Source organism: Simochromis diagramma, unplaced genomic scaffold, assembly GCF_900408965.1.
Source record: "Simochromis diagramma unplaced genomic scaffold, fSimDia1.1 OVJJ01000208.1, whole genome shotgun sequence".
Lineage (NCBI taxonomy): Eukaryota > Metazoa > Chordata > Actinopteri > Cichliformes > Cichlidae > Simochromis > Simochromis diagramma.
The window spans coordinates 2,519,861-2,543,523 of record NW_024386789.1 but is presented as its reverse complement, the minus strand read 5'-3'; the positions used below and the strand labels follow the sequence as shown (position 1 = coordinate 2,543,523).

The window sequence follows — 23,663 nt, the reverse complement described above, 5'->3', positions numbered from 1 at the left end:
GTTTCATAAACAATATTGTGCAACTGTTAACAGTTGCACTGCTGGTGGTTAGTGGGTTGACATAATTCTTCAGAGCTATCACAAAGATCGCCTCCTAACAAGACACACAGAGTGTGCAAAGCAGAAGTTACAAATACAATAGTGGCATACTGACAACAGCAGCTACACTGAAAGGAAACATGTATTTATCTGTAATTTGGATGAGATCTGTGGCCATAAGTTGGGGTGACTAAGTCACACACATTGAGGTCCAGTTATAGGGTTAACGTTGCTGACCGCTGGTTGTGCTGAGATCAGGCATTGGGCCTCAGCACTAACTGACACCGGGATCACAGAGGCTGTACTGAAAGCTTTTGCCAACTTTGATTATATAACATGGACTAGGGAGTGTATGCTGTGCTTTGCATTGCTTAGTATCAGAAATACATAGAAAATGTGAAACTTTACTTAAAGTGATGAACTGTAACAGGGGTTGTGGAAGCCAGTTAAACTTAACACTGAAAATGAGCCGTCTTTAGAGGACTGAGATGTCAAACTGGTGTACTTCCTCAGTAGGATTAGACATCAAGAGGTCCTGGATAATTAAGGGCATGTCAGGATAAAATGTAGCCTACTGGGACGGGGAGACTCTGACTTCAGTTTTAATTATCCCGAGCAACTGAAATCCCATTGAATTCTTGCTATGCTAAGTATTTTGTGGCCTCCGTTTATCCACCCTAACAAATTGCTCAAATTTCTCAAGTAAATTTTGCTCTCACTTATTTATATGTGTTTATATATAAACACATATGACAATGTATCATGAGACCAAAATTATTAGCTAAAAGTAATTTTCCAAATCAGTATATTAATTACAGGCAAGTCAGTCATGCTCGGTCAGTGCTGGGATGTGAGGTTTTATTTCTTCTAAGTTTGGTAAATTATGATGAAATAAAAATTGTTTTGTATTTTTATAGCTTTAACTGTAGAATGTGCCACTATTAACCTAAAATCGTGGTAAAATAAAAATGCACTGTCTGTTAATTCTAAAATATTCACGTAGTAGGTATTAGCGCAGTGGTTAGCACTGATGCTAACTCGCAGCAAGAATGTCCTGGGTCTGACTCGACCACCCGGACAGGGCCTTTCTGTGTGGAGTTTGCATGTTCTCCCAGTGTGTTTAGGTATTGCTGCTCTCTACCACAGTCCAAAGACATGCAGTCAGTGGGGATAGGTTTATTTAACAAAAACTGAACCAAAATGCAAACGCTATATCTGGACAATTAAATAAACCCCATGATTCAGTAGCTTATGGAATTATCTTTAGCAGCAGTGACTTGAAGTATTTACTTTCTGCATGACTTCATCAGTCTCTCACATAATAGTGGAAGAATTTTGACCCACTCTTCTTCACAATGTTGCTTTACTTCATTGCAGCTTGTGGATATTTATCCACACACAGCTGTCTCAAATCGGGCTGACAACAGACTTTGACTGGGTCATTACAACAACCTTGTTTTTATTTTCTTTTTCAGTCACTCTGTTATAGTATTCTGCTGAGCTTGAGATCACTGTCCTGTGGCATGACTCAGTTTCTGCCTCATATTTGACTCTAGATTACTTTGGTATACAGAGGAGTACATGGTTGACTAAGTGATACCGAGGTCCTGTGGCTGCAAAACAAACCCAAACCATCAACTGTCCACCACCGTGCTTGACAGTTGATGTGAGGTGTTCATGTTTTTATACTGTGTTTGGTTTTGGGACCTTAATGTTGTGCATTATGACAAAACAGGGCACTTTTTTAAAACTCTTGTGGTTTGTTCATGCAATTTTGCAAACTCAAGTTATGCTGCAGTGTTCTTGTAAGATAGATAAGGTTTTCTCTTGTCAACCACTACAAAAAAAATCACATTTACAGTGTAATGAATGTTAACATTTAACAACTTTAAGCTAACAGAAGCCTGTAGAGTCTAAGATGTAGCCTGTGGGTTTTTTGCAATTTCTCTGAGATTTGTACGGTCTGACCTTGGGGTGAATTTGCTGGGACGTCCACTCCTGGGAGTATTAGCAACTGTCTCAACTGTTTTCCACGACAAATAATAAATCCCACTCTAGAATGAAAAACTTCAAATGGCCATACAGTTCTTCTCAGATTGATTGGAAACAGCAGTTGCTTCTTTAAGTTCATTAATGATGTATTTCCTAGTTGGCATTTTGCTAACACAGACCTGCACGCTCCAGACCTGCAAACTGCCAAATCGTCTGCTTTTATAGAGGTGCTCACACTTCCCCATGATCAGTTAATCAAGTGCATTTGATTCTCCTCTGGAAGCAGTAAGGGTGTATTTACAAGTCCAGACTTCACTTTTAATGAAATGCTGTGGCGGGACCATAAGACAGCTGTGCATGAACAAATGCCCACGTGCGTCAATGAAATTAAACAATGTTGTAAAGAAGAGTGGGCCAAAATTCCTCCACAATGATGCAAGAGACTGATAAAGTCATTCAGAAAACAGTTACTTCAAGTTATTGCTGCTGAAGGTCTTTCTAGAAGCTATTGAAGCATATGCTGTATACTGCGCCCGCATTTTGGATTAGGGTTTGTTAGACAAATAACGACACAGTGTAATATTTCATGCTTTGTAGCTCATCTTTGATTGTAATACCATCATTTTAAAACCTGCTATGGACCAGATGATTTTTTTATTGAGTCCTGATGTATAAAACAATTTATTTCAAACACATCTCAACATGCATAACTTAAAAATGTAAAAAACGAAAAATACTGTAAACAGCCTATGCTTTTGTTACTATTACAATACACCGCCATTAATTGTTGTATTTTGTAGTGCAGTGGTTAGCTGTTATCAGGTCGGTACCTGCTGCCATTCTGTGTGGAGTTTATAGTCCAAAGGCATGCATGAAGGTTAGCTGTTGAGTCTAAACTGGCCGTAAGTGTTTATGTTGTCAGTGTCTGCGTGTTAGCCCTGTGGCTGTCAATCGGTTCAGGGTGAATCCCACCTCTCACCCAGTGATAGCACAGATAGGCTTCAGCCTGCGATAGATAGCCAGATAGCTAGATAGACAGAATGACTTGAATTATGCAACAGACTTGACAACCTGGATCCCATGGGAATGTCCCCTCTGTGACTCCCAGGGAATAGACGAAGAAGCCAGCTGGGGTCTGGACAGAAACATTTACTGATATGATCTAAAAAAAAAAAGAAACTCTTACACCTACTAAAATGTAATTAAACTATATGAAAGGATGCAAGACATAGCCTGGCTAGGATCTCTGCCACCCTAGCCCATATAGACTAGTTATAAATAATGCTGGAACACATTCCCTGTAGGCTGAATTGCTGATGACAGTAAAATGGGGGAAAACTGTGTTGAAGCAGCTATATAAAGCTCTTTGGTGTCAAACCACATGTGGCTCTAATCCCTCGCCAGCATTTCAATATTCGAAGTACTCTTGATTAGCTGCTGTGGTAGTATCACTCAAAGAAAGATACTTCTGAAATCTGTGTTACTATGACTGAGAATATTACTAAATGGGATTTAAGTAGTTCAAAGCTCATTGAATGCTGCAAAAAATGGTTAATATAATGTTATATAAAAACAGACAACGATTTAATATGATAGCAGCAACATAATCTAGAGACAGATATTACTATATTGAAGTGAGGTATAAATAAATATATCCTATAAAGACACGCAATGTATTTTTTACAAGCAGACACTTCACAACAGTTTGTATGCGAGAGCAGTCTCTAGTCAGACAAATGAAAATAAAACCAGTTGAAAGCGCTGCTGAGTGACAGTACAAACTGATCCTGAAGTGTGATGGGACTTTATCCAATTACTGAGATGTGTTTTGTAGTTGCCCAAATGGAAGAGACACAACAGCCTTATCCTACAACCCATCCTTGTCATCCTGTGTAAAAAGCCCACGGCTGTAAGCCGTGCCCCAGTAGACGTTAAAAGACTGCATAGATTAAAAAAAAGAATAATAATAAAAAAAAATTTGCTAGCTACAGGTATTTTGTTAGTGCTACAGTCCTCAGTTGTATGTTGTAGTTCCAAGTGTGTGAGTGTGTGTTTTTTTTTTTTTTCTTAAAGCGTGGGCTATTATTCCTGATATTTTGGGCTCTTTGTCTGTTCTATAAATGCGCTGTAATACAAACACTAGAAATGGCAAAATTTTGAAATTCTCTATTACATCAAATGACAAGTTTATTGTTTTATTTGAGCAAAATTATTATCCTCAACTTCACTATACACATCAGTAAGACAGATATAATATGGGTAAAAACAACTCAACACATTTAGTCTTTTCGACATTGTCAAGGCAGCCTGATGAAGTCTAAACCGAGGATCAGAATGGAGAGGAAAGGTGATTTTGGAGGTGGCATGGTTGTTAGTGCCAGACGGGCTTGTTTCAAAAACTGCTCATTTGCTTGGCTTTTCCCACACAACCATCTGTAGGGCTCACAGAAAATGGTATGAAAAAGACAACATATCCAGAGAGTAAATTTCTCTGGTTGAAAATGTCTTATTTATGTTAGAGATCAGAGGATGGGCAGACTAGATGGCAACAGCAACTCAAACAATCACTTGTTAAATCCAAGGTATGCAGAACAGTACCTCTTGTACAGCAAACTGAATCTTGAAGCAGATGGGCTACAGCAGCATAAAATGATACCTGGTGCTACTCCTGTCAGCTAACTGAGGCTAAAAAAAACTGGACAATAGAGGATTGGAAAAACGTTGCAATGAGTTTCCGTTTCTGCAGCAACATTCAAATTCTAGACTCAGAATTTGGCATAAACAGCATGAAAGCGTGGAGCCGTCCTGCCTTGTGTCAATGATTTAGTCTGGAGGTAATATAATGATGTAAGGAATACTTTTACTTTTACCAACAGAGCATCATTTAACACACCACCAGAATGTTGTTCCTGTTGGTCCATTTATGACCACAGTGTACCCATCTTCTGATGGCTGCTTGCTTCCAGCAGGATAGTACACCATGTCACAAAGCTCAGATAATCTCAAACTGCTTTCTTGAGCATCACAATGAGTTCACTGTCCTCAAATGGACTCCACAGTCACCAGATCTCAGTATAACATAGCATGAAGCTCTCATGTCAGTATGGACCAAAATCCCCGAGGAATGTTCACCTTGTTAAATCTATGCCATGAAGAATTAAGGCAGTTCTGAAGGCAAACCCACAACTAACAAGGTGTAACTAATGAAGTGGAAGGTGAGTGTTTAGTGCATATAAATTTGTTATAATGTTATTTACTGCAACTGTGCTTTTCCTATGTACATTGTTTGTATTACAAGAGTGGGTCAGCATATTTAGAAAGCCTCCCCATACACATGTTATTCCCAAAGTCGGTTGCCATGACTTTAACAGCTTTAACCAGATGTTCATGTCTCTCACTTTACTGTTCACCTATGTTAAAGCTGCTGTTTCTACATCACCCTCCAGAAAGACTTTCATTTTGAGTTCAAACCTGAGAGAAAGAAGCTGTATGCAACATTAAACGTACTGACACATCATGTGCCTTAGCTTCTCTTGGTTACAGTAGTTGCCTCTAGTCTATCCTGATTCATGAAGCAACATCACTGGACAACCTGGGGGGACAGGAGAGGGCCACTCTCATTTCCTGGTTCTGAACCCTTGGTAATTATCTCGGTGTGCCCAGAGGCCTCAGGAGAGAATGAATGACAGTAATGTTGTGTTAAAAAAAAAACAGAATAGAGAAGTATAACAGATATAAAGATCTAATAGAAACACATGCTATGAAATATCACATTTATTTAGTTCTGCTCTTTCATAGGGATCATTATCTTATGGTTTATTAAGCAATTGGCCCTAATGGATTTAATAAATTGATTACACAAAACACAACGCAACACATAATCCACATTGTTTCACTGTTAATTGCTGGTGTTTGGAGATAGTAGCTTATGTTTATCTCATTATTATGTAGCTGAAAGGTATTGGTGGTGTTGAGAGAATTTAAAAAAATTTAGTTTGAAAAAATAATAAGCATCTGAAAATAATACTTTAAAAATTATGTGCCATTTTCAAAATTAGATAAGTTGTCAATACAGGGTTCTTTCATAGTGAAAGTATCTACATCCAGGTAATCCTGAGAGACTTTGAGCACCACAAACTAAACACTAGTGAGTCCCATTATAATGGGATTACTCAATAGCTTACATAGAAGAAAAATAAGAGTCAGCAAAACTGGGTCTGTCCCAGCAGTGAAGTCATGAGAACAGACACAGAGCTGTGACTTCAGTCTCTCTGGTCTCCCCAGGGGTAGACTCAAATCTCTCAGTACCCTCCACTAATGCAGCTCTCCACTATGTAGAAGGCAGAGGGGATAAGATCACTCTGCCCAAATTCACCGCTGCACACACACACCTCACAACTTCACAATCTCTCCAACCCTCACCTACCAAGACAACGCCAGGACGCATGGATCATCTCTTGCTGGCTGGCACAGGGCCGTCCCAGGACACAGACTTCGCTCTATCAGGACACCGTCTCCAGTGTCAGGCAGAATAACGGTCTTTGTAGTCATAAACTCAATACAGGATATTCCCTAACAGAAGTAGTTGGGTGGTTTTGATATAGAGAACAATATCCCTTTTAGCATGAAATACAACTGAGTTCAAAAGTTAAAAGGAGATAGAGAAACCCCTGCCTGAGTAGAATTTTTTTAAATACCAGTGCCACTTTCAGCATTGTTCTGAATATATTTTCTTCTTGAGCATGTGCTTTGTGAGTAACCAGATTGTTTATTTATTTAAATCTAAATAAAGGAGCCATTTCCACATGTGCTCATAGTTTATTCCACCCTTGTTTCTTTCTGGCTTTCTAAGAGTGTGAACTGTTGTAAAGACACATGTCTTTTTTTTTTTTCACCTCAACATTCTGACATAATAAACAAAATCCTGCTGAAAGGGACTGGACTGGCACACACAAAAGAGGTACACTGAGGTAGTGAATCACACAGCTGAATGAGGTGGTTATGTAAGACAACAATGCATTTCACTGTATGCATGGATGAAATAATCAAACAAAATAAATGAAACTTAGTTATATCAGGTATAACTTATGTCATCATTTTACAGCTAAAAGTACAAGAAAAAATCAGTTAACGTGGAAACAAACACTAGTTGTTACTAAGTTAAGTTTGGGTTTATTTTAGGTTTGTTATGTCATAAAAAAGCAATAATAATAACACCTACACACGTGGGGCTGCTGAAATTTATAAGTAAATACATCATTGGCCTGGAAAACTGCAAGTATATTAGAAAAATTTGTTCTAAAAAATACCTAAAGCAAAAGCACTTATTAGCCATAAGGATTCATTTCAGAATATCACCAAATCAATATTGTGTAAACAAGTTTAATATGGTAGTTGTAGCTAGTTTTACTTGGTCTTCATACTGCTGAGTAAACTAAACCTAGCTAAAATCTCCAATAAATGAGGTGGTGTATAAAGTCCTGTATTTGCCTCCAAAATTTAAAGGAGTAGAAACAAAAAGTTGCATAACACAAAAAATACTAAGTCATGCCTCTGCAAGAACTATACTTTCCTTCATTTTCACTAACAAACAAAACGACACTGCAAACGGCTAACAAGACATCACAGGGGTCAGGCTAAAATAGCTGTTTATATTAGAAAATTATTCAGTTCTTTGGTTTCATGTTTTACCCTTAGCTGGAAGGCACAACAACATTTTTGCTGCCTTCATTTCCTTATGTATAGAAAGGGGTATAAATACAGTGGTCGAGCTATGATTCTTACCTTTGTAAACAGCGTCATCTGCTGCTAGTCGAGCGGAGCTCTGCCGGTATTCCCCTTCAACCAATCCGCGCGAAGAATACTGAAACGTCAGGAGATTAACCAATGAACGGGTACGTCTTTCAAAACAAAAACGTCGCTTTTTGCGTTGTGAAGCTGGGGTCCTATAAACAAATGTATTTTAGCGTAAGCTTCTAAAAACTCAAAGCGTCAGGTAGGTATCAGATTTAGCACCGCTTTAAGACTCGTTTTGGTGTTAATTTATTGTGAAAACTGTTTGTTTTCTGTATCCGACAGGAGAAGTTTTCTTTAACTATTTCATTAGCAAATAGCATGAGCTAACGTAGCTAGGAAATAGTGTAAAATAAGCTTGAGTGTTACAGCGAAAAAACGAACGGTGACTGAATGGTGGCCATTTTTATTGATTTTTTTCCCCCGCCAGGATGAAAATGGTCAATTTGAAGCAAGCCATTCTGCAGGCTTGGAAAGATCGTTGGAGTGACTACCAGTGGGCCATCAACATCAAGAAAAACTTCCCAAAGGGAGTAACATGGGACTATCTCAACCTTGCAGGTTGGTAGTAGTCTGTTTAAGTATACCGGTTCTCGTGTTTTCTAAAGTTGCTCTAACTGTTCCTTGTATATAATTCAGAGGCTTTGATGGAGCAGGCGATGATTGGACCATCCCCTAACCCACTCATCTTGTCTTATCTCAAATATGCCATAAGTTCACAGGTGAGATAAAGCACTTGTATTTTTTTTTTATTAAAAAAAAGCAAATGAAAACGTGTGAAACTGAGAAGATTATCTAACCTTGTTGGTTGTTTCGCATGTTGTGATTTGTCTCCTCTCTTGCCATAGATGGTGTCTTATTCCAGTGTGCTTATGGCTATCAGCAAGGTAGTTTTCTGCATGACAATACTCAATGCAAAATTATTTTTACTATAAGAAAATGTGAATGATCTTAATACTTGTCTTTTCTGTGACAGTTTGATGATTTTTCCCGGGAGCTCTGTGTCAAGTCACTGTTAGAAATAATGGACATGTTCTGCCATCGCCTTAGGTATGTTAAGTGTTTCTAATGCATCTGCATGAATCTAATTCACGTCTTTTAAAATTCTGATGGATGCAGAAATGTTTTTTAGAACCAAGGTTTGCAGAAGAGCATCTCTAAATGCACAACACATCAAATAACACGACAAACCATGAAGCCGATGAGATCCAGCCCTGTACTAGCAAGGTGTACCTAATAAAGGGACCAGTGAGTGTGTATCTTGCTTAAAATGTCACTGCTTCTTGTCTCTTATTGATCCAGCTGTCACGGAAAAACAGAGGAATGCATCGGGCTTTGTCGGGCTCTGCTGGCAGTGGTAGTGTGGCTGCTGCAGGGCTGCGCGTGGTACTGTGAGAAGCTCAGAGAACTGGGTCCATCAGCCAGCACAGAGACCAGTCTTGGAGCCTGCCAGGAAAGGCTCCAGAGTCTGATGACCAGCACCAAGAACAGAGCTTTGGTCCACATTGCCAGATTGGAGGACCAAGGTATAGAAGTGTGTATGGGTATTTGTTTACACACAGGGTTGTGCTCAGTGAAGTCTGGCTGTAATCTGCTGATGTATCAGTACAATAGTGTATAAATTACCCGAGGCTCTATTAACATGCTCTCAAAAGTTTATTGGCAGTTTATTTACCTTTTAATATTAAGTAATTCTAAGGCAAACACCTGCATATGTGTGGAATCTGGCAATTGGCAAAATTATTGGCAGTCAGCCATAGTGATTCAAAAATTTCACTTAAGCTAAAACTGTCATTTTTGGCCAAATCTTGAATGTGTGTTTTTGTGCCGAGCGTGGCATCTAAACACTGTTTCTGCTGCTGCTTTTCCTCCACAGGTTCCTGGAGCAATGTAGAGCAAGCTGTGCTTAATTTGACAGATGGTCTTAGTAGTGTGACTAACTCAAAACTGCATACTAAATTAGAGGAGAGCTTGTCACTAGTAAAAAGGTGAGGCTGACATGTTAATAATGAGCAAATGATCCTAATTTGACAATAGTTTCAAGCGTCCCATCTGACTTCTTTGTGCCGATTTCTTCACTCTCTTCTTCAGTATTCCCCTGATGCTGTCTGAGCAGAGTGACCCTCCAGTTTATGCCTCTTTTCCATCAGTTCATGCCTTCATCATGCTGGAAGGCACTATGAATTTGACAGGAGAGATACAGCCACTGGTGGAGCAGTTAATGATGATCAAAAGAATGCAGGTGAATACTAAGCTGTGGGGAAAAAAAACTGTAAAAATTTAGACTGACAGATTTTATAAGACAAAGGAATTTCATTACACACAAAAAAGAAAATGTTCAGCTTTTGGCCAAAGTATTACGCAGCCTTTCCTGGTGAGGTTTTGTGTGATGCAAATGGAATCTTTCTGTTCCCATCAGAGAATCCCTGCTCCCCTTTTTGTCCTGGAGATATGGAAAGCTTGCTTCACTGGCCTCATTGAGTCACCAGAGGGCACAGAGGAGCTTAAATGGACTGCTTTTACTTTCCTTAAGGTTAGATCCACTTCAACGAGGAAAACTTGGTCTTCTGTTGTCTTTTTGTCTGCCTTTTGCTGCTTTTACTTGTTGTTTATATCATTGACTGCTTCCTTGACTCTGTTTGTTGTGGATTTTTATTGTAGTTTAGAGAAGGAATAGTGTGCAAAATTTTGTGCGGTGATTTTTAAATCTGCCCTCTGAGCTGTCTGCATGAAACTGATTTGGTAGTAATATTACTGTCTACCCTTCACAGAAATCAGATGAAATTAACTTGTGATTTCTTAATCTCAGATCCCACAAGTTCTACTCCGACTAAAGAAATATCCTCAGAGTGACAGAGGACAGGTAAAGTAAATGCCTGACTGATCTTTGTATTGGAAGTTAACACCTAGATATTGAGCGCTGGGTGTGTAATGTCATAAACTGTCTTTGTCACTTTCAATCGTTGCAAACGTTTTTCCCAGGATTTCATGGAGGATGTGAACATAGCATTTCAGTACTTACTTAAGCTTACGCCACTCCTGGACAAAGCAGATCAGAGATGCAAGTAAGTGTTCGTAAATGTCACTGGAGATGCCCCTGATCTCATAATAAGATTATATAGATAACACAAGCAGCTATAGCTACTAAGCCTGGTTCTGCCGTAGGCTTCTTCCTGTTAAATGGGAGTTTTTCCTTCCCAGTGTCGCCAAGTGCTTGCCCATAGGAGGTCATCTGATTGTTAGGGTTTCTCTGTATTACTGCAGGGGTCTTTACCTTATAATATAAAGCACCGTGAGGTGACTGTTTTTGTGATTTGACATTATATAATTGAGTTGAACTGAAATGGCGGTAATTAAATATCTTTTATATTCAGGTACTGCCATCTGTGACATTGTTAAAGCGGCTATTATTAGAATTATTACCCATCTTCCATTTACCATCTTGTATTCTAATAGTATAGCTGTTTATGTTTACCTGTATATACCAAGTTCAACAATGTTCCAATTTTTTTATTTTTTCCCCTTTTGCTTCTTTACGTAGCTGTGATTGCCTTGGAATGCTCCTGACAGAGTGTAATAAACTCGGGCTGCTGTCGGATTCAAATACAGTTAACCTCACATCAAAGCGGTATGGGTTTCTCTGCTATCAGAAAACATGCGATTATGGATATTTTAGGACAAAGATTACCTATATTTCTTTTTAAAAATTTTAATTATATTGATGAGAAATGAGAATGGAATTTTATCCACTATATTCATGTCATTTCCCCCAACACCTCCATCCTATCCCCATCCTCTTCCCCGTCCCTTTTTATCCTTCTCCCCCTGCAAATTTGATTCAGGACCGAGGACAGGGAGTTCGCCCCCAGGCTAAAGACTGCAGAAAATGCTAACATCCAGCCTAACCCAGGCCTCATCCTGAGGGCGGAGCCCACTGTTACCAATATTCTCAAGGTAGCACCCCATAACCATGTTTGAATTGTGCATGTTTTTAATTAAATTATATCAAAATGCAGATGTAGTGTTGGCCATTGACAGAAGTGCCAAAGAAGGTTCAGAGAATCATGTATATGATTGTAAAAGTGATCCACAACCAATGAGACCTAATGTCTGAAAATATCAGAATCAATCTGTTTTAAAGGTCACAACATTACAACAGCTTAGTGTTTTTTTAAAAAAAATACGAGTATAAGTTTTCCATCTTTGTTCATTAGACAGTAGATGCAGACCACTCTAAGTCTCCTGAGGGTCTGCTCGGTGTTCTTGGCCACATGCTGTCTGGGAAGAGCCTAGATCTGCTCCTGGCTGCAGCAGCAGCCACTGGGAAACTCAAATCCTTTGCCCGGAAGTTCATTAAGTGAGTAAATTACGCTTTTGAACTTTTAGTAACAAGAACTTTGTAAGACCGGCAATGTTCAAGTGTTGGGAGATTATGTGCAACGTCATCTTGAACGTGAAGTTTTCGTGTGTTACTGTGTAATGTTTCATCCCCTTGTTTTGTTCCAGGCTTAATGAGTTTCCCAAGCACATCAGCGGGGAAGGATGTGAGTTCAAATACAAGAGTGGCATGTTCCGAATAGGGAATTTCTTCTTTCATTCACACGATCTTTCAGTGGGATACTAACACTGTGGATGTTCTCCTCCTTTCCGTTAGCCAAGTCTGCGTCTGTACGGGCTCTGCTCTTCGACATCTCCTTCCTCATGCTCTGCCACGTGGTGCAGACATATGGATCTGAGGTTAGTTCAGTTTGACAAAGTTCAAGTGCACAAAAACAGCCCAGGAATGGCTTTATTGCAGCTCGCTGGACGGCTTTGGAAAAAGTAACAGAAGACTTTCTGTTTTCACAAGTTTTAAGACTTTTACTACTGATAAAGACATTGCCCATCGTCATTCATACTGCACTGTTATAATTAGGTAATAGATGTGTATGAAATGTTTTTTTTCACTGCATACTATAGAAATTACTTTATTTATATATAATTTTACAGTGAATCCACTGTTTAAAAAAAAAAAAATGTTTTTGTGAATTAACAAAAGCTTTTATACTTACAGGGCAATAATTACACAGAGCTGCCAACAATTCCAATGTCATTTTACACATCTCTTACAATTTAAGCCTAAAGAGTTTTTAAATTTAATTTAATTTTAGAATTTCTTTAATTTACAACTGCAACATTTCTTTATCTTGACAAAATATTTTCTTTAAAAAGAGAATTTTTTCCTTTTTCTTTTATTAAGAGATCTCAGGAGTTAAATGTGTAGTTAAACTTCTTTATGCTGACAGAAAGGGGATTTCTCTGGTAGGCTGTATGTGGCCCTGCGATGTAAAAATTAGTTTTATGTCGTTGAAAATTCAAGTCTTAACTATGTTAATCGTGGACAGACTTACTTTGCATCTGTATTGAGCAACAAGGCTTTTTTGCATATTAAAATATTCTATAAAGGTCTTCGCTAGCGTTAAAAAGGGAGAAAAATGTGGTGGTCACCTCAAAATAATAAACGGTAGAGATATTGTCTTTTTGAGCAGACTGTGATCAGCTGACTTTTGTCCAGGTGATCCTGTCAGACCCCAGTCCTTCAGGAGAGACGCCCTTCTTCGAAACGTGGCTGCAGACATGTATGCCTGAAGAGGGCAAGACTCTGAACCCAGAAAACCCCTGCTTCAGACCCGAGCCTGGGAAAGTGGAGAGCCTGGTGACCCTGCTGAACAACTCATCAGAGATGAAACTAGTGTGAGTGAAATCTGTAAATGAATCATTTACAGTCAGTGCAGATGTTGCCTGGCATTGCTGCGGTAATTAACTTTAGATCTTTTCTTTAGATGGTGGCATACTCAACCCCGTCATGAAGTTGCTTAACACCCTGAACTTCATTTACATGCTTGAATAACAATTACGATAGACGTAAAAGAGCACAGTTTTTTACTGTACTGTATTTTTGTTTGACATAAATGTTTCTGATTTTAACTTGCACTTATTTAGTGTTTAGAAATGTCTTAAACGTGGCCAGCAATGCTCTGAATGTGGTTTTTTTTTTTTTTCCTAACCTTGTGACAGGCAGGTGAAATGGCATGAGATCTGCCTTAGCATTCCAGCGGCCATACTGGAAGTCTTGAATGCATGGGAGAATGGTGTGCTTTCTGTAGAGGCGGTCCAGGTTTGTCTAGCTTCACTATTTTTCCTTCCTGTGGGTAATAAAGATTTCTTGTGGTTTCCTAAGTATCTCATGTCTGTGAAGGTTCTCAGTCATCCAGGTGATCGTAGTCAAAGGAGCTTGCAAAGAAAAGCGTCTTAAAGAAGTCCAGATGCTTTTCTTTGCAAGCTCCTTTGACTAAGTATCTCATATGATTTTCAGGTTTCAACCCTTCCCACCCTTGTATTTCGTTGAGTCATGGCTTGACATTTTCCACTGAATATGTCGAGATTACTTGAGTAAAAAAAAAAAAAAAGCTGTGAAAACGCACATCATTAGTGACGTCTAATAGGTGTAGCCAACTTGTCACTTCTTCCCTATTCCTTTCAGCTTTGTTTTCTAATGCAAAGTGGGAGGATGCCCATTTTACTCAGAATTCGACCGTCTCTAACCCTTCCTTCTCTTCATTCTGCTAATCACATCCTTCCTCTTTCCTGGGTGCTGCCATTGCAAGCGTAGAAGATTACTGACAATATCAAGGGCAAAGTGTGCAGCATGGCCATCTGTGCGGTGGCATGGTTGGTAGCCCATGTCCGGATGCTTGGAAGAGATGAGAGGGAGAAGCCCCAGACTATGATCCGGCAGCTTGTAACGCCACTTTATGGGGAGAACACTCTGCAGTTTTACAATGAACGGTACAAACGCATAAAGAGCACATCCACACCAGCACCCACCGACTTTATATTTTACAAATTCTGAGAAATTTCCTTGTTCTGGATTCAGTTTGATTCTCCGTCTCTCATCACCCGAGTTAAAAGTAACATCATTTTCTTCCACAATCTCACCAGCGTGATCATAATGAGCTCCATCATGGAGCACATGTGCGCCGACGTCTTCCAACAGACGGGTGCCACCCTGCGGTCCCCAGTGGAGGGCCAGGAGCCGATCCCCTACCGCAACCTGCTGCCACCCAAAGAACCCATCCATACGGCCCTCAGCAAACAGTTCCAGGCAGTGCTGCGTAAAGGCTGGGTGGACAGCCGAGCTCTGCATCTGTTCGAGAGTCTTCTCAACATGGGAGGTGTCTTCTGGTTCACTAACAATCTGGTCAAGGTACGGGGATAAAAGGTCTGATGGCTTATGCAGTGACCATCGGCAACACTATCGATCTTTAAAGGCGAATTTATTTTATTTTATTTTTTTTTAACTTGAAGATTTTCTTTATTGGCTTCCTTGATCTATTACAATTTTACTTGAGCAACCGTTAGCCAGAAACATAGTTAAATGTTGAAATTTAAGCAGAAAACGTGAGAACATCGAGCCAGAGCAAAGACGTTAGTGAAACCAATGTGGTTACATTAGATAAAGAAAAGCTTTGCATGCATTAATTTCCTCATAAAATGTTGACGAATATGTGATGTATTTATGTACTTGTTTTTTACCCAAGCCTGTAGCTGTTTCTTTGCACGTCATTGACCTTAAATAGTGTTCGTAGGAGTCCGTGTTGTCGGTTGTGCAAACATTTGTGCATAAAACACTGTTGACATTATTCCGTTGCACTAATGGTCACTAATCTCATTTTATTCAAATCAATGTCCAGTTTGTGAAAACATGAAACTGTTTCTTAACACAGGAACTGTTAAAGGAGACACGACAGGAGTGGGCCAATCGAGTGGTAGAGTTACTCTACAGCATCTTCTGCTTGGACACCCAGCAGATCACCCTCACGCTGCTAGGTACCATACTGCCCAATCTACTCACAGACTCCGCCCACTGGCGCAGCCTGGCAGACCCACCTGGAAAGGCACTGGCCAAGTAAGAGAAGCTTAATACCCTAAGGGCAGCAGTCGCTGTGGCGTTTTTGACTTCCGGTTTTGACTTTTGTCTCTGGATGTCCCCTCAGGCTGTCTGTGTGGTGCGCACTCAGCTCTTACTCCTCTCACCACAAAGGTTCTTTCTCAGCTCGCCAGCGCAAAAGGCAGAGAGAAGATATTGAGGTAAAGAAGCTCTTTAAAAATAAAAATTTTAAAACTTGGTAAAATTAGGAGAACGTGTTTTCTGTAAGAGGACGTGTTTGAGTGTAGAAATACTGACATGATTCCTTTATTATTCCCTGCAGGACTACAACAGCCTCTTTCCCTTGGATGACACTCAACCATCTAAACTCATGCGGCTGCTCAGCTCCAACGAGGATGAACCTGTAGCCCTTTCCAGTCCAGGTTAGGCCCCTTTGTGCCTGGATTTGAATACAAGCCTGTGGTTTACAGATAATACCAGAGAGTTTCAGAACTGTAACAGCAAGTTACTTCTAGTAAGCACTTAAAATGCTTTGTAGACTGGTCTTCCTCCTCATTAATTATCCTTCAAGTGCATTGGCTGCCAGCAGGTTCTAACTTGAACGCTGCCATCCAGTGCTTCTTGCTTTGAGCGATTGTGCAGTTAGCATACCCCCTTCACCCTGCTATTCACATGACTTAAAGTAATGAGCATTTATATTAACTGCTATGGAAATTTTCCCTTGTTTAGTTTAGTGTTTAGTGTGAAACCCCCACACAGGATGTCAAACTTCAGTGTGTTGCATGACTTAGGAAAAAAATGCTTTGATGTTAAGACTGAAAGTGACACTGGTTTTCTTGCTACGTAAAGTCAATCATTTAGAAACCGTTCATCAACGCCGGATGCCTCACTTTATAGACTTTTTAAAATTTTATTATGAATAAAATACATATTTTAGCGCAAGGAGAAAGAAACGTTTATTTTCCATGTTAAAAAAATCTGAATTAATTAATTTTGTTAAAAATATCATCTTTTCATTTTTAGTATCATTGAAATGTCTTATTCCAGGAATTATGATTATGATGTAAGATGGCAGTGGAAACCAACCGTCAACGGATCCTTAACTTCCTTTTTCACATCCTCTAGATTTTTAAATGTTTTTTTTTTTTGTTTCTTTTTTGTGGGGGGGAATAAAATTTCCTCGAATGATTAAATTAGTATAACGAAAATGAAACTTGTCAACTCATCCATCACATCTTCCTTGTCTTCCTGCAGGAGACCGGTCTATGAGCAGCTCTCTATCTGCCTCACAGCTCCACACTGTCAACATGAGGGACCCCCTCAACCGAGTCCTGGGTGAGAATTTTACCAGCATCTCTTTTCTCTCATCCCCATCTCTTTCATAAAAATGTCTAAATTACGATGAACAAATTCAAGAAAAATCCTGAATTAACTAATCAGGGAAACGATTTGATGTGAAACTGGAGAGGCTGGTATGTTGCTGCGATTAAAGCCACAAGATCTCCAATTCTGAAGGCCCAATGGGACCTCATCCAGCCCTTGAATATGTTTGCAAGGCCAAACACAGAGCTAAGACACTCATTATTTTCATGTAAAGTGAATTTTAGTGTGATGTTTTGTTTTGTTTGTTTTTTTTTCAATCAAAGTCACGCTAAAAGAAATGTCTGACATTACTGAGAATTATATTTTGCATGTTTAAAGTTAGCAAGAATGCTATATGTTATATGAATGTGACTTTTTAAAATTTGCATGATTTTTTTTTTTTTTTTTTTTAAATATATTAGAAAGAACCTTTTTTTTGCCTCTGCAAAACAACACAATAGATTTTAGACCAAAACGTTGTAATTAAAGTGCAAAAGCTTTTAAGCTTTCATTTAAGTTTAACAAAAGTATTACATCAACTGCTTAGGAATTGCAACCATTTTTATTCATAATGCCCATTTTCTGAGGCTTGGAAATAATTGGATATTTACTGAAAAGCAGATTCATGACTAGGTGAGGCCTGTTTCCTCTTTATATCATGACACACTAACAGTTTATAATATCTGTAGTTGATTCCATGTGTTGAACTTGTATTTGTCTTATCACTGGAGCTTTCACAATGAAGTCCAAAGAGATGCAAGCAGAGAAGACTTTCATTAGACTAACGGAAATCAAAATAAAACTTAGAGAGATGGTGAAAAAAAAAAAAAAAAAAAAAGCATGAAGTGGTCAACTCAGCAAAACCAAACAGTGTTAAAGACCACAGAAGAAAAAAACAAACCAAAGTGCATGATCACAGAATTATTTCCTTTAAGCATATAACCACATCAAAAACACATTGAGGATGTAGGCGTAGCATTTAAAGGTCTACCATCAAGAGACACCTTCGTCAATGGAAAATTTGTTGATGGTGTGACTGCTGATGGAAGTAGCAGGATGAAGTGTTAAGTGCATGGGGCTGTGCTGTCTCTCAGAATCAGCCAAAGTCTGCAAAACTGATTAGTCAGCATTTCACGATGCAAATGGATAATGACCCAAAGCATGCTGAAAAAAACAGCCCAAGAGTTTCTCGAGGCAAAGAAGCGGGATATTCTTCAGCGGCCAAGTCAGTCAACCCAAGTGAGCACTGCAGAGAGACCCACAGCAATTGAAGGCGCTTGCGGCAATCAGTATAGTTAACTTTATGTTAGTTTGTCCAATTACTTTTGAGCACCTGAAAATGGGGCACCATATATTACAATGGCTGTAATTCTTAAATGTTTAATGCACTACTTGTGTTAAGCTCTTTAAATTCAAAGTGAAAGTCTTCTTTCCAGTCAAGTATTTCAGATTATTTGGCTGAAAATCCACTGTGGTGTTATAAAAAGGCACAAAAAAGGGTTATCATCCAAACTTTCACGGGCCAAACGATAAACATGACAATGTCTGGGTTTCTGGGGTGGGACCACCTTGGGTCAACCGCCTTCCGTGTATGCTCATTTAAATTAAGATCTGGGGAGACTGGGGTTCTTAGGCTTTTTGTTATTTACTCGAACCTTTGTCGAGCAGTTTCTGCAGTGTGGCAGAGTGCAGTGTGCTGCTTTGGGAAACTGCTGTCATCAGGGAGTGCCATTACAACAAATGAAAGCGCTTGATCAGCAATAACATTTAGAAAGTTGATTGGGTTAATCTGGACGTAGCCTTTTTTGTTAATGCTCTCCTGATGAACAGATTTGCTTACCTGGATGATTAAACATGCATCAAAACATTTATATGGGTGGTTCATGCCAAAGAATGCTAACACCCAGCCCAGCAGTGCACTGCAGCTACTACTCATCTTGTCAGTGGTGTTGATATTGGGGATGATTTGATTTGGGATATAAAATAATTCAGCAGGATTACCATCTGTTCTCTTTCTTTTAGCCAACCTTTTTCTCCTCATTTCCTCCATCCTTGGCTCAAAGATGGCTGGACCTCACACCCAGTTTGTGCAGAGCTTCATGGAGGAGTGTGTTGAGTGTCTGGAGCAGGGAAGCCGTGGGAGCATCCTGCAGTTCATGCCTTTTACAATGGTGAGTTATGAGCTGTGAGGGGAGAGGCCAGACAGGTGGAGATAAAGGAGGGAGAAGGATGACTGCTTCTTTAGATATTATCGGGAAGGGTTCAGGAATCCTGCTTACAAGTGTTCTACTGCCTTTAAAGACTGAGTGTTCTGATAAGATCAAGAGGGAGTCTGAAGGTCATAGCACAGATGCTTCTTGCATTTGCAAGAGATATTAATCACTCCTACAAGCTTCGAAATGTTAGGGTTGCCACATTTTCAAAACATGTGCAGAGTTTGAAATGGAATAAAATGCCAAGAACAAACCAGAATTGATAACAGAAAGGAGAAAAAAAGAGTAATGGACAAAAAATGGTAAATGGCCTGTATTTGTATAGCGCTTTACTTAGTCCCTAAGGACCCCAAAGCGCTTTACACATTCAGTCATTCACCCATTCACACACACATTCACACACTGGTGATGGCAAGCTACATTGTAGCCACAGCCATCCTGGGGCGCGCTGACAGGCAAGACAGAGGCAACTTAGCTGATTTAGTGGAACATCTTTTTCTAGTTCTGAGAAAAAGTATTTCTTAATTCTTTTCTTTTGTTCTAGTTACATTTTACAATTAGTGTCCCATGAAAACCAGATCAAGAGTCAGGAACACACCCACTCAAAAAGGAATGACAATTAGCCTTGAGCAACACAATAAAATTCTTACTGTTTCTTGGGAAATACCGCCTCTCAGAATAACAGTTAATTTTCTTTTTTTTTCTGCACATTTAGGTTTACGAGTTGGTGAAGCTGCCCGCTCTGGCCAAACCTAAAGTTGTGCTTGCAATCACTGACCTGACTCTGCCGCTGGGGAGACGTGTAGCTGCCAAAGCCATCTCTGCTCTGTGAGGCTCGGGTTTAAATTTACCTCCGAAATAAATCGAGGCATCGACGGATTTATCTTCTGTTGGTGGGCAACAAAAGCGCAGCGGAGGGCTGAAAACAGTTTGCAAGAGCTCTGGACTCACATTGTTTTGATATTCTTTTATATATTTTTTTTCACGCTTGTAAATAATTTTGGAATAAATAAAGAAATCAGACAGAAAATCTTATTTGCTTGCCTGTGTTTATTGGTTGCATTTGTTTCGTGAGTTTTTGTGACACATCATGGTGATATGGCACCTCTGTGTTTTTTGAGTTTCAGTAACATGATGTGTGGCCGCTGTCGTTGTCCCTTGAGTCAGAATGATCACATGCTAGCCAGCCCAACACATGACACCATACACAAGGCACTGTGGGTCATCTCTTGTCACAGTCATACACCGCTTGCAACACTTCTTAAAGGACATCCGTCTGGTTCAGTAGCGGAAATAATGACAGCAAAGTCCTTATTTCACCCTTTGTTGCACTTCTCTATTAGAGTAGTAACTTCACTGGAAGTTCAGGTTTCATTTTATTGTTTTGTATAATTATGCATGTTTTTTCACAGAGGTACAAATGTTTTTCAGAAAATGTGTTTTTTTATTAAAAAATAAGAAAATACAGGCATTATTATTATTATTATAATTTAAATAAAAATAATACAAAAATATACAATTTTACTCATGTTCTGCTGTTGGTATCGATTAACGTGCCACCAACACCTTAAATCAACTGTCAAATACCTTAATGTACTGCTTTACAGAGCATTAGTCAATTGTGTTAACATTTCCTTAGTTTTAACCTGTGAAAATAAATAGTCCAGTCCAGTTCTGTTAATAAATATATAAATATGAAATGCAAATACAAAAATAAATAATGCTTTCACAGATCAATAAATACCATAACGTACATTTTGGACATGAGCCAAAAGCAAAGTGTGACACTTTTTGGTCAGGACTCTGTCTCCACCTCTGTGCTGCGGTCCAGAGTCCTGAGGAAGCGGACCAGGTCCTGAATGTAAGACTGGAGGTCCACCAGAGTCAGGTGTGCTGCCACCTGAAATTCATAATCTGCTGGTAGATTTAAGGGCGCGGAGGGTTTGGTGGGGTGGGGTGAACCTTGCGGATGGACAATTTTTAACATCTAAAAAAGCAAAACAAAGAAAAGGATTTTAAGCATTAAGAAGATGCAACATGCAAAAACAATTTGTCAGACTGGCTGCAATTTAGAAAAATTCTACCTCTTTGATCTGAATGGCGAGGTCTCGTACATCAGCCATTAGCTCGGTGACTTTATCTTTGTTTGCCAGCTTGGGGTAGTTTTTGAGGGAGCTCAGCAAGGCCCGGTACGTCTGCAGACCCTCATAGAGCTGTCTCAAACCGTCCTCCTTATGGAAGAGAGAGAGAAAAAAACAAACTGGTCACCATGTCTGCTTTTAGACTCTCAAAGCATGATGACAGTTCACTCTCAAAGAATGCTTACCAAAGTGACGTTTTCTGACAGGGCTTTGATATGAGGAGCAGAGGGGATGCCAAGCCCGGACCTCATCATCTCAAACTGCGCATTATCTGTGGAGTTCAGCTGCAGAGTCTACGATAAAAGAAATAACATCAAATGGTTAAGGATGTATAGCAGCGAGGAATTCCAAAGCAAACACCAGTTGGAGGGTGGGGGGGCAGTGAAGGCAACAGCAGATCGTTAAATTAAAGCACTAAAATGTCACATCCTAAAAACTAGACCAGAAATATTTGTCCTGTGTTCTTACAAGATGCTGAGTCATTAAGAGACTTTTATTTGTGGTTTCAGAAATACTCAAGTAAAATCCAGCTGTGTAAAAACAACAAAAAACATGCCAGATGTTGATAACTCAGTTGCCTGTCATCTAAAAACAAAAAGACATTGACAGACATGTGCTGTTTCTTTTCCAGAGACTGTTCATATCAGTCATTACAGCTACATAAACGCATTTCAGATACAAACGCCGCTGACTGACAGGCTCGACCGCGCAGGCTCCTTACGCTGACAGCACATTATCAAACACAAGTCATGACGCAGAAGCTTTAAAGAAATCAGGCAAAACTGCATTAGTGTGTCTCACCTCCGTCTTAATGCAGGATTTGTGTGTTTCGGGGATAGAGAGAAGGATCTTGTCTGTCAACAGCTTGCAGTTCTGTACAATCTTTTGAAATTCCGGACCTTCAACAAGTGCGCTTCTTTCCGGCAGAGGTGCGCTGAGGGCGAACGTGGCCATGTAGCAAGAAATGGCGAAAACTGCAAAAAAGAGAAGCAAACAAAACAAAAATTAAAAACAAACAAACAAAAAGCTCAAGGCATCAGCGGCGTAACGTAGAAACAACCCCGATATTCATCCAGTATGCTGTGTGGAGGCAGAGAACAAAAGGCAGAACAAAGCCTCCTCTCAACCGGTCCTCTCTGCTGCAGATTTGGGCATGTCCCCCCTTGGGGCTAAATATGTGCAGCAGTTGAGAACAGCCCGTGTAATGTGAAGCTTGAGCCAAAAGTAACTGCAGTAGATCAGCATGGTGGAAAAGAAAGCCCGAGCAGATGTTTTAAAAAGCACCAGATGTTAACACAGAATAAAAGCCCTATTAATGAATCAAAACATCTGGTGCTTCTAAAACAAACCTGCCTTTCTATCAGTCAGAGATGTCTGCTTGTCCAAAGGCTGATCCTTTGAATTTTTCTTGTAGCTTCCTCTACAGACTCTACAGAGTGTTTTCGCTCTCTGGGGACGATCAGCAGAGAGGAGAAATCAGTATTCTGTAAGGATTGCCTCACTACTCACCAGTCAGAATGTGCATGGCCTCTGCTAGGGAATGCCTTAAAGTATTGACCTCTAGTGAACACCATCAATGATTTATGGTACGCTTATATATGTAAAGCTGGACCGTGTGGAGGAAATTCCCCCAATTACTCATCCGATGGTGTTTCCATTAAAAATGTAAACGTTTGCACTTTAAAAAAAAAAAAAAAAAAATTAAATACAAATTGTTGGTCCCAATAAGTGAGTAGTAATTTAATCAAGTTCACACTAAAAAAAATGTTTTTTTGTTTTTTTTTAAGCATTTTTAGCATTTTAGCAATAACAATAATAACAATAATAATAATAATAATAAGTATTATTATTACTATTATTAATATTATTAACAACAACAATAATAATAATAAATTTAGGAACAAAATAAAACAAAAAATAAATAAATAAAACACTTGTTTTAAAAAATATGAAAAATGTTTGAGTCACATTCAAATATAAAATAACTAAATTGAAAAATATCAAATAAATCTAAAAATAAATAAATAATAATAATAACAATAATAATAATAATAATAATAAGTATTATTATTACTATTATTAATATTATTAACAACAACAATAATAATAATAAATTTAGGAACAAAATAAAACAAAAAATAAATAAATAAAACACTTGTTTTAAAAAATATGAAAAATGTTTGGGTCACATTC

The 23,663-nt window shown here is 39.1% G+C and overlaps 2 protein-coding genes across 4 annotated transcripts; one reads left to right on the top strand and one right to left on the bottom strand.

Annotated features, from left to right (window-relative positions):
* The first annotated feature begins 7,801 nt into the window (after window positions 1–7,801).
* Window positions 7,802–20,364, top strand: med24 (mediator complex subunit 24). 3 transcript variants are annotated; one of them, XM_040023342.1, is made up of 26 exons: window positions 7,802–7,925; window positions 8,255–8,385; window positions 8,464–8,546; window positions 8,673–8,711; window positions 8,801–8,874; window positions 9,127–9,350; window positions 9,701–9,812; window positions 9,916–10,066; window positions 10,244–10,357; window positions 10,634–10,687; window positions 10,807–10,889; window positions 11,366–11,452; window positions 11,679–11,778; window positions 12,039–12,181; window positions 12,331–12,368; window positions 12,479–12,561; window positions 13,379–13,557; window positions 13,882–13,981; window positions 14,477–14,652; window positions 14,806–15,070; window positions 15,591–15,772; window positions 15,861–15,954; window positions 16,077–16,176; window positions 17,009–17,089; window positions 19,139–19,287; window positions 20,045–20,364. In XM_040023342.1, the coding sequence occupies exons 1-26, from the start codon at window positions 7,918–7,920 to the stop codon at window positions 20,159–20,161; spliced, it is 2,967 nt and encodes a 988-aa protein (XP_039879276.1). In that variant the 5' UTR covers window positions 7,802–7,917; the 3' UTR covers window positions 20,162–20,364. The 3 variants fall into 3 exon arrangements, with proteins under 3 accessions (XP_039879276.1, XP_039879274.1, XP_039879275.1); XM_040023340.1 differs by having other exon boundaries at window positions 11,667–11,778; XM_040023341.1 differs by lacking the exon at window positions 7,802–7,925 and adding an exon at window positions 7,929–8,026 and having other exon boundaries at window positions 11,667–11,778.
* Window positions 20,365–20,384: 20 nt separating this feature from the next.
* Window positions 20,385–23,023, bottom strand: LOC120728438. Its single transcript, XM_040023344.1, has 5 exons — window positions 22,980–23,023; window positions 22,272–22,444; window positions 21,656–21,763; window positions 21,414–21,560; window positions 20,385–21,316 (listed from the first exon to the last, which is right to left on the bottom strand). The coding sequence occupies exons 1-5, from the start codon at window positions 22,993–22,995 to the stop codon at window positions 21,125–21,127; spliced, it is 636 nt and encodes a 211-aa protein (XP_039879278.1). The 5' UTR covers window positions 22,996–23,023; the 3' UTR covers window positions 20,385–21,124.
* Between the last annotated feature and the right edge of the window lie 640 nt (window positions 23,024–23,663).